This window comes from Rutilus rutilus (genome assembly GCF_951802725.1).
Source record: "Rutilus rutilus genome assembly, chromosome: 24".
Taxonomy (NCBI): domain Eukaryota; kingdom Metazoa; phylum Chordata; class Actinopteri; order Cypriniformes; family Leuciscidae; genus Rutilus; species Rutilus rutilus.
The window spans coordinates 22,518,476-22,530,092 of record NC_140228.1 but is presented as its reverse complement, the minus strand read 5'-3'; the positions used below and the strand labels follow the sequence as shown (position 1 = coordinate 22,530,092).

General features: G+C 37.6%; 1 protein-coding gene across 1 annotated transcript in view; it reads left to right on the top strand.

Moving 5' to 3' along the window:
* Positions 1–582: 582 nt before the first annotated feature.
* The window catches only part of bmp6 (bone morphogenetic protein 6), a 55,105-nt gene continuing 44,070 nt past the window's right edge, over positions 583–11,617 (top strand). The window contains exon 1 of the mRNA XM_084398858.1: positions 583–1,628. Within this exon, the coding sequence (XP_084254984.1) occupies positions 1,253–1,628 (376 nt within the window). The 5' untranslated portion in view covers positions 583–1,252. The remainder of the gene's footprint in view (positions 1,629–11,617) is intronic.

The following is an 11,617-nucleotide window of genomic DNA, read 5'->3' as shown; positions in this document are numbered from 1 at the left end:
AGCACTGTCTATTCTTCAAGCGCGCAAAGCGCGACGCAACACAACTAGAACGCTTCTAGGACTAGAACGTTATCCAATACTTGGTCAAACTGTTAACAGTATAATCAATGCAGGACAATAGGGACAGTTATTCTCATAGGAGGCGTTGTACACATGCGTGATGCGCACTGCGTATCTCGCTGGTTTTAGATGTCACTAAAATAGTTTGACTTTTTTTTCCGAGAGTTGCGCGTTCGGTTCCATTATTTGCGACAAAACTAAAACACGAACACGAAACGCAACTGCTGGTCTTATAATGAACGGAGTTTTCTACATGACGTTATAATCTTGCACTGTTGAGTAGAACTGGAGCGTTACGGCCGCGTCGCGTCGCTCGTATGCAGACTATAGACACCTGACATGAGAGCTGATATTGTCATTTATATGCAAAAGAAGACACGTAGACGTGTACGTAAAGACGAGTTTGAGGATGTTAAAACTGTCTTGTAAAGCTCCACCTCTGGACGCGCGCACTGGGGCGGGCTCGAGACGCGTCTACCTGCTTCAGCCCCGTTATTTAAAAGCTTCTGAGACTGACGCGCTGTCCACTCTACAAACATAGGCTACTCTGTGGGGATTAGCCCGTGGTTAAATCAAAGAACTCAACGGAAAATATATAGTAATATATAATAAGAAAAACTGTCTTGGAAGTGACGGATAACTTTTTCTTTATTCCTCGTTTTGAATTATAGCCTACACAAAGTAACTTTGAGGGGGCATACAGAACTTTCCAGCTGTCTTCTGTCCGGAACGAAGTATAACGCCGAAGAATTGATGGAGATTTTGCGAATTGAAAAATTACCTGGACAACTGCATCTGCTTTGCACAGGATAATACAGTTTTACAGAGACAGGTTACAGTTGCGACCTGGTTTACAGCCTGATGCCATTGGAAAACCTATAGTCAATAACTTTTTTATTCTGTAGTTCTTCAGAAAACCATCTATGTACTGGTGATTTAAAGAACCCAGCACACTGATCTGAAGATCCTATAATGTAACATAAATAAACTTTTAATCTCAAGGGGATCATACAGGCAAAATGGTTCTTAATAAGAAAAAGGTTATTTTCTGAACAATTGAAGAACCTAAGATCCTATGGCGTGAAGCAGAGGAGAAGAGGACAGAACATTGTTTTCCAAGTGATTTTATATTTAGTAGTGATTACACCCTTATCATCATCATCATCATCATCATCACAGACTGGATGTAAAGATGACAAGCGTCTGGTTTGCTCTGCTGGGCTTCTTGTGGAGCTCATATTTGGCATGTAGTTCTGTACTGGACGGCTCTGAGCTTCAGCCCAACTTTATACATCGGAGGTTACGGAATCAGGAGAAAAGAGAGATGCAGAAAGAGATTCTGTCCATACTGGGACTGAACCACAGACCCAGGCCTCATCTGAACAGCGGCAAATATAATTCAGCACCCCTCTTCATGCTGGATCTGTACAACAGCATGTCCACTGAAGAGAAGAGCGACGTGGATCAGTACAGATCACTGTTTACCACCACACGACCCGCTTTAGCTTCACATCATGACACCGAGTTCCTGCACGACGCGGACATGGTCATGAGTTTTGTCAATTTGGGTAAGATGAACTTTTACATTTCCTATTTCACGCTTGTAGGCTATCTATTTTGCTAGAGATGATGCGCAAGGATACGGGTCGCACTACAAACCCAATCCGATTCTGTGCAGCTAATGACATATTTACAGATGAATTTCCTCCACAAAGTAATTCAAAAATGTATTTAAATAATAATGTTGTTTCAGTTCGTTCATGTAATATTTTAAGATAGCACAAGCACTTCTCGGGCAATCATTTCTAAAAGAGGTTTGTAAAGTTTCAAATGATAGGCTGAAACTATATATATATATATATATATATATATATATATATATATATATATATATATATATATATATATATATTGATTATTAAATTAGCTACACCTATGGTTATTCTGCTTGGACACCTGTGTAGCCTATTTCAAGTGTAATGGCATTCAGATTTCAGGCATGTGTGGGACTAAGTGAACCAATATCTTTGTCTTTATTTTAAGCAGGGTATCTACTTTTTTAAACATTTAAAGGCGGACAAACTTATTTTTGTGAAACATTTTGCTTGAATGTTCTTCTGCTGTTGTATTTGATACGTTGTTACCTGTGACATTTAGGCTACACATTTTTTAAGTGTGAAGTATGCACTTTTTGTCTCCACTGCATTTGTAAATATTTTGCTGGCAAATACATTTTATAAAATAAACCTTTTAATGAATCGTATCCAAAAATTATAGAATTCCCCCTATTAGCGTACTTAACGCGTCTGTCTGTTTTCTGATAGACTGTATTGCCTAAGATTTAAAACTACTTTAAACTTCAAACTACTTTCTAGTCAGGCTTTCTCAAGTCAATTTCAAAGTTTGTCTTGACAAACATTTTTTTTAATCTAGTTTATTTTATTATGCCGCCTGGAGTGAAAATTTCGATTTTGTTAAGGTTGCTCTGTGGCATTGTTTACTGTAGCTTGCAGGATTAAGGCAGTTGAATTTGTTTATCTATTATAACTACACAGAACATTAATTAAAGTGCACATTGTATTGTCAAGCACTTTGATATTTTGCTTATATACCACGGTAAGTGAAGTACCTTGGAGTATCATCATATGTCCATCTGTACCAGATGAATCATGTTGCAGCCTCAGTAGTTTTTTTGTAAGGTTTTTGAGGGATATCGCCCTTCAACACTTTTTAACTGACATCTATCAAGCTCATAGTGACCCTGAGCACAGTGTCAGACCACAAGTCTGTTTATGCTCAGGGATTCTGTGTGGTTTGCTTCAGTAAACACAGACCTCATTAATGGAGGGAGTATTCGCATCCAAGATTCACTTGTTTATGTGAACTTCCCTCTACAGGGGCCAGGAGTTGCCCAATTAAGTTAATTATAACAATAAAAAAACTCTTCTGGCTGTACTCACTGCAGCTATGGGCCAATTGTTGGGTCAGTTGCCAGAGATGCTTTTGTGTGAGTTGCGCCATTCTAGTTGTTGGTTGGGTTCATTCCAGAGCTCATTTCTGTCTGTTTTATAAGACAATAAATGTGTCCCGCCGTCTTCTGCAGTCAGTTGAACACTTGATGGACACATGTCATTGACTGACATGTTGGCCACATTTTCTGAAATAAGCAGAATACCACATTATCTAACCACAGTGTGTTACCCGAGACAGGCTTGAAGTGGCTTTTCATATTTGCAGTGTGTCAGTGACGCGGTCAGTTATTGGATATTTTGCATTAGTATTTTAATATGGTTTTGTTCTGGACTCTTGCAATGTAAGTCATATTATTTGTTTTGGATGACTTGCCTATGACTCAAGTGTTATTTCTTCTCTGGTCAATTACGGCAGTCATCTGTCTAGAACACCTATGACTAGTCTCCAAATATAGCTGAAAAAGGAAGCATTGGTTTATATTGGAATACAGAAACTGACCAGTATTGCAACTCATCCAGAAATAGCCAGGCTTGTCAAAAACATTTGGAAAGTCAATGCATGCTATGTGAGTCATCTTATGACTCTAGAAACAGTAGTGAAAATTTCCTTTTTATTGTGTGGCTTTATGAGTAGTCAGGACTTCTGCCTCAAAGAGAAACTGTATGTTGTATACCATTATTACATAGCCTATAATATTCAACCCAAAAAATATTACTGTCATTCTGACCCAAACATGTCAGTTCTGTCACAATTTACTCACCTTCATTCACTCACATTATTCTAAACCCAAATGACTGTTTTCTGTGGAGCTCAATGTTAGGCAGGATGTTCACACTCTTTTTTTATATACACTGAAAGCATATGACCTTTTCTAAATAATTTAAGCATCATAAACGTAGTCCATAAGACTCATGCGCTATATTGCTTTATGGTGGTTTTCTGATGCTTTACAATAACTTTGTGTAAGGAACAGACTGAAAATGAAATCGTTATTCACTATATAAGCTATCCCTCCAATGTAGCTTAAATCTCAGACAAAACTCTAAAACTTGATTTATTATAATAAATGCAAGTATGCGATTTGAGAGCAGATGTTCACTGAAGTCAAACTTTGAGTTTGACAGTGATCGTTGTGACAGATTCAGGAGCATCCAATGCTCTTGATGTCAATCCCAATTTTTCCAGACCAGTCTTGCTGTGTTGACAGAAGGGTAGAGGATACCCTAAGCTTTTCTTGGCACAGGGAATTTTGAGGAAACTCCCATCTCTTGTTTGCACTGGTAATATTGTGTGTTTGTCTTTTTTTTTTTTTTTTTTTTTTTTTGGATAAGAGGGATCTTCCAGTAATCCAGGGAAAATCCATGGGGGGAAAAAGCATTTCTGTTTTCTCTCCTTTGGTCCATCATTGCTTTTTTCCACCTGGATCTTTTGTGTTCTCTCACATTTCCTCCTATAACTCTCTCATACGCATTTCAAACTCATTCTTTTCCACGGCACACATCTTAACTATAGAGACAAGCTGTCATTTCCCCACTTAGCAAAGTCAACAGCCACCCAGGAGAGCACAGGAGAGCTTCTCTTTAGGCCTGTAAAGTAATAAAAGTGACCCACACATAGAGTTTTAGGGGGTTTCTTGGGAGCTTAACAAGGTCTAGACAATCCTGGCTTCTTATAACTTTATGAATCCTGTATTTCACAATGCACTTTCATTTCACTCTTCCGCTCTTAATAACGTCTTTCAGTGTGCTGAGCTCCAAATCTGGGCTTAGCTGTTTGTTTTGCACCACAATGTTTCTAAACCCACATTTTATCACATAATTAGTTTGCCGGAATCAATCAATTAATTGTTTGATCTTGGCAGGTTATGCACTACATAGATGACCTTCTGAAAGACCGCCTGTGGCTCACGGACACAGGAGGGCTGTATCACTTCTAGTCTGCATGCGGGCGTTAACATGGAAATTAAGGAAGGAATTTGAGTTATGCTTTAGCTAAAAGAAGGAAAGGGATTTTCTCATGGGTGACTCAGCAGACTGATAAGAACTGTTGAAAACACACAGCAAATGAGACTACTGGCCAGACACAAATCAGCACGCTTGTTTGCACTGACTTTGAAGGAAAATTGGCTACTCTGTGGGATGGATTTAGTGTGGCAAAATGTGTTAAATGGAACTGCACTTTCATTAGCAAATTTACATGTAGTAATTTATCTAAAACTTTCATCCAAAGTGACTCAAATATGGTAGCTGAGAACATTATCAAATTACCAAGTAATCGTGAAATTGACAATGATCTGTTTACTTTTTCAGTGCATGTACCTGGTCTTTATGTGCACAATTCATTGGTGAATGTTATTCTACCCATCAAAATATGATAACTTGTTTTGCCATTGAAAAACATTCTTAGCCTTCTAATATTTCTCTGTCATATAGAGACCACCATCATCCAATCAAATCCCTCTCAATAGTTTTTCTTTTTGAATATTGTGATTCACTGCCATATATCTATATATTATATTATATCATATATATTACAGAAGTAAAATGGGTTGTGAGCAGAGTTTCAGCGTTATATTGTGGACTTTAAAGCTGCAGTATGGAAGATTAAATTATTGTATTTTTTTAAATGAACAAACATCAATTAAGCAATTGCGTAAAAACAATTAGTGTCTCCTTGAATTACCCCGATTGTAAGTTTATGATAATGACTTTATAATAATTTGAGTTGTCAGGTTGGATTTTGAGGGCAGTATTGGAGAAAGTTACTTTTAAAAGTATTGCATTACAATATTGTGTTACTCCCTAAAAAAGTAACTTATTGCGTCACTATAGTTAAATTTTGCATTACGTTACTTGAAATGAATAGGCCTCAGGCTCAGGCTGAAGGAAAGGCAAATTCACACCTGAACAATAGAGGGCGCAGCTAAAAACAAACCTTTCAGCTGTGCTGCCATTTGAATGCAGGAGTAGAAAGTTCAAAACTCTGTCCACTTTTACACTTTCCTAAGCACTTGCCCTCGGGGAATCCCTACTGCCATTTTGAAGTGCTTTCAACTTCGTAATGTGGGCGAGGGAAGTTTATTTGAGCAGACCCTCGACCCCTCGATTTTGACAGAGGGAGCGAGTCTACTCAACATGTAGACTTCAGCCAGATCCATAGACCACAATGCAACACGGTACTCACACTTATCCTACAAGCTCATCATCATCATCATCAACTCAATCATCACTTTCCTTCTGACTGCTCTCCTCACTTTCTACTTTTCTCTCGAACATGGTAGATGATGATGATGTTTTATTTTATTTTATTAACATTAATGACTTAGACAACAGCAGTAATATTAGGCTGCTGTCACTTTGACAGAATGAACGAACCAAATATACTGATACACATCCGGTTTCTTTCTCAACTTATGACATAACCGAGAGAATACTTGCAGAGACGGGTATTTTGACATCATTTTGTGTGTATGTGTCTGTTCAAGCGCAAGTAAACGCAAAAGAGGAATCAATTCGTTTTTTGAGCGCTGTTGGCCTCTCTCTCAGAGAAACAGGGACACGTTTAGTTCCTGGAGTAGGATTTTTCTCCATCTCTGGTAAGATAGCAATCATGATGATAAGTGTGTTCATTAATTATTAGGGGTGCAACGGATCGCAGTTGAACCGTGATCCATAGCCCCGTGGTTCGGCACGCATGTGATTTTCGAATTAAATGCTAAGTTTAACCAGAGAATGTCTAATATGGCGAGAAGTTTCACTCTCACTACACTTCCGGCTTCTGAACTGGTTGCAGTTCCACTCTGATTCCATATGAGGGCGCTCACAGGACGAGTGCAGAATGAATGGAGGTCAATGGCGGTATACCCCTCAAAATCCACTTTTCTCAGGATATAATTTTTTGTCTAGTAATTTGAATGTTGTATTCGAAAGGAGATGCAAAGAAATTACACATTGTTGGGTGTTAGATTTTTTAGAGTCACTTATTTGATTTAAAAAAGTCTTTCAAAATGTCAATGACGTCAGAATGCTGACGTCATTAGCAGAATGCTAGCGTGTTATGGGCAACAACAACTCAACCTGTAAGAAATCAAAACGACATAAGTACTCGTTCATTCAACTTTCGACCTAAAACCCATGTTGAACTTGCAAAATCTACAATCACATCTGAGATTTCTCAACGGCAATCGGGTGAAAGAGACAAATTTAGCCGTCTAGCCCCATTGACTCCCATTCATTTTGCACTCATGGCGAGCGCCCCCAGTGGAACTCTGGTGGTACTACAACCAAAATTCGGTACAATAGGGCTTAATAGGGAGTGGACAGGCTCTCCGTAGACGGGCTCTGGTTTAACCATCATAGAGTCAAAGGTTATCATTTGGATGTGTTTTGTCTTGCCAATTTACACATTCAAACGATTCTAAACACGGAAGAAGAGGCCAGATTCGTCACAAATTATTCCTACTCCAGGAACTAAACGTGTCCCTGTCCCCAAAAATGTTGGTACTATAAAGCGCTTCCGTCCACGTTTTCTGCTGTGCATCGTTTATATTTTTGACCATTTATGCACACCAGTTATGTGCACCTCTGACTATAGGGCAACATTATTAACACAATGGATTGTTAAAAAAAAAAGAAAAGAAAAAAAGGACAAACTCCGTAATACAACTCGTATCAATATCAGACTGCTTTTCAGAGATAGCAACAGCTCCTAGACAAATGGTTTAAAATGTACCCAAAGATGGCCTTTTTTTTCTCGACTGGTAGATATCTAGCAATCGTTATATATAATGTCAGTGTTGTCTAACTTTTTTTAATGTTCTTTAGTTTAAATCATTTTCAATGAATCAAATGAACAGACATGTACCTGCTGTTGTTAGTGACTCTGATAAAATGATACCATCATTGTTCCTCCTTGAGTAACTTGCAGTTTTATGCCTCAGAATTCATATAATTATTTTTTAACATTATTATTTTAACATTATTTTTAAAAGGGCCAAATCTGCCGTACTGCAGCTTTAATAAACAAACATACAAGAGGCGGGATTTTGTATATAACTTGTGAGGCTACTAAAAACGAATACGCCAATTAGTAATAAAAACTTCAAAAATGATTATATAACACGGCCTAATGATTTTCTTGCTCAGTATTTTTTTTCTTGCTTTTCCAGTAAAATATCTAAGCATTCTTAAATCAAGATTGATTATCAGATTTTTTTTGCAGATTGACAAAAATTTTGCAGTCAGAAATACAGAGTAATTATTTTTTTTTTATTTTTTTTTTTGCAGTGTGTATAAAAAGTTGCCCACACCATACAGCATTTTGCAGAGACTATGTCACATGGACCTTTCTTACATCAAAAACACTGGTTTCTTAGTTTTGTTGCATTTAATATATATATATATATATTTTTTTTTTAATGAACAAAATGGCTTTTGCTTTTCTTCACTTAGCCTGGGGCCAGATCCCCTCGTTCTCTGAACTAAACATTTTTGGACCGTGATTATCTGACAAAGAATGTGAGTTTTAATCTCGGTTAAACAGACGCGCTGAAGTTGATGATCGTGAGGTCAGGAGATAAGCTTCTTTCAGGGAACGTCCTCTTTGCTTCAGTCTTAGCTGTGAAGTCCCGATGCTATCTCTGCGTCTCACGCCATAGCCGTCAGACATGCCTTCACGGCCACCGGTTCCTGCGATCAGTCCTGAGGAATGTGCCGTTCTCTGCAGGTAGCTGCTGTCTTTGACTGAAGCATCTCATGTTATCAGGGATCATAGTGAATGAGGAATGAATAAGGATCTCAGAACAATAAAACTTGCCGTGCCGTTGCCTCTGGCTGTGAATCTGTCAGATAACAGGGTGTTTGTTAAACCGATGGATAGGGATGTGAGAAGATACCACAGAACCAACATCTGATTACGTGATAAATCTCTTGATCACATCCATGTAGCCATTTAAAGGTGTCACGCCAACATCTGAGATAACCACAGAAGAAATAAAGGGTCACCCCTTGCTCATTCCTCCTAACCAAATGTGTGGTATTTTTCACTATAGCGTGCCGATGGCCTGACGTCAAACACTTTTAAAGCCGAGGCTTGAACCAAGTCTGTGCTTGAAAGCGAAAATCTTATGTACAAAGTTAGAGATGTGTGGACAGCTGAGTGTGACCTCCCTGCCAATCCTCCTGGGTTAACCTTTGACCCCCAGATGAGGTCACAGCTGAGCCGTCACCACTGGGTTCAGACCTACAGGTATGCAACATTTGTTACCATAATATATGTAATAGAATTATATTAGTATATTAGTAGATGTGATATTTAATTTCAGCAAATGAAAACTAAACTGAAACTAAGACAGATGTTGACGGATGTTTTGTACCTGTGGGTGTCAGTTGGTAAAAAAAAAAGATTGATTGTATTTAAGCCTTGTTTCTTTCAGGGTTTTTTTTTCAATTCTCGTGATATTATGGTTGTTCTGTTCCTGTTTCTGAGTATTTCTGTTCTTATTTCACAGTACATCATATAAAACTAGAAAACATAATTTATGTGTAACTATAGCAAATATTGATATTCAGCATAATTTAATTAATTATATAATTATATTATTCACATAAATGTAATGTTATTTTTTATTTAATTAAATGTTATTTTTTATTCATTAAATATTATTATTTATTATTTAAATGAAGCATTTAAAATGATTTAAGCGAATGAAGAAAAATAAAGAACAATAGTAATTTCTAGAATTTATTATAAACAAATCCATTTGAACTATTTACAAATAACACTTTGTTAATTTAAAATATGTACATATTCACTTGTATGCCTAATATGCTGAAAATGGTTCTGACTGTTAAATAACTAATATGTAAAGAACTTAATGTAAATAAAGTTCCCCAATTATGTTTTTGTTTTTTTCTTCAAATTGTACCTTTCATTCAGTGTGTAATATAGCTGTTTGTGAATGTAAAAGGTCTGCAAAGTTTTAAAGATCAAAGTGCATGACAAATAAAGCTATTGTTTCCTAAAAGAAAGAATCGATTCTGCTGCTGAAATGAGTCGTCAGCAATTCACTTCCTGTTACATGTACCTACATAACAATACAACAAATTTGCATATTGCCAGTTTATGGCTGCCCGCAAACAACGTCTACTTTGACCCGCTCATAACCCTATTCGGATGGGACTAGTTTTCAAAAACGACTTTTGAGTTACAATTCTTATTACTTGACGTCTGTGATTTCATATACCGATTCGGACAGGACTAACATCTCTGTGTTTATAACAGAAGTGAGAGTGTGCGTTTTCTAGACGTGGCCATTACAGAAGGTCATGTGCTGTCCGTGCGTCACGTATATGTCTTTTAATTGATTATTTGTTGATATGATTTTAATTTATTATAAAAAAATAAAGTAAAATTCACGAGTGTATAGCAGTGGCTGTTTATAATAAATAAGTGAGCAGAGAAATCTTGAAAGGTATCTTACTCTTACCTGACACTGATATTAAAATGGGCCGTCTTTGCAGTTTCCGGGATTTGGCTATTTTTTAATTGATTGTATATGTTATTTTTTCGTCGGATACCATCCATATTGAAACTAAATGAAATCATGCCGAAGATTGGTGTGCAAACGGTAGCTCAAGTAGGTCAAAAACACACGAGGAGAAGCGTTAGGATAATACAAAATCATGTAATTTGCATTCGGATGGGATTAGATTGCTCTGAGGACCGTTGAGTTTGTCGAAAAACAGTTGGTAATTTGCCCCTGGAATTTTTGCAGAGGTTGTGTGAGGAAAACACAGACTTGGCAGATTCGGATGGGATTAAAATCGCAAAGTGAGTCTGTGAAACATGAATTTCTATAATGACACCCTGGAAAACTAGTCCTGTCCGAATACGGCTATAACCACTGGTTGTAGCTAAAGCCTGGAAGAGTTTGATTCGTGTTGTCGAGAATACAGTTTTCAGTGCTGCAAATCCACTTTGCATGCACTTTAACAAGGTTAAAGACTTGTGCTGAAACGGAATATTTTGAATTACCGACGGCATCATTACTGTTCCTATCACTGTGTATCAAGCACTGAGGAAGTCTCTGGAGCTGAAATTTAAACATCGTAATGGCTGTTTCGTCTCTGACACGCGCTGTAAGCGGTAGACCAATCATAACAGACTGGGCCGTCTGACCAATCTGTTGGCTCACGGAAAGGAGGGGTTTAGAGAAACTGAATCTTCGAACAAACTGTTTTCAGACTCTGAGAGAAATAAGGTGAACCTTTAAAATAGCATAATAGGGGCCCTTTAAAACAATTTAGTTCCTGTATTTTTGAACAAATTGACCCAATTCTGGAAGAAACCGATCCCTCACTGACAATATAAACACACTCTCTCCACCCGTGGCGGAATGTCACCCAGTGCCCTCCTCAAGTGAATAGGAAATGCGTGAGCGCTCTAGATTTATGGTTCCACTGCTTTCTTCAGGCAGCAATGAATGTGTGTTCATTTAATGGTCAGTAGCACAATGAAGTGTCTCGTGGTGTGCTGAATCAGTCATCTAAAAAGGTTACATTGTCAAAACATGCAAAAAAAGAAA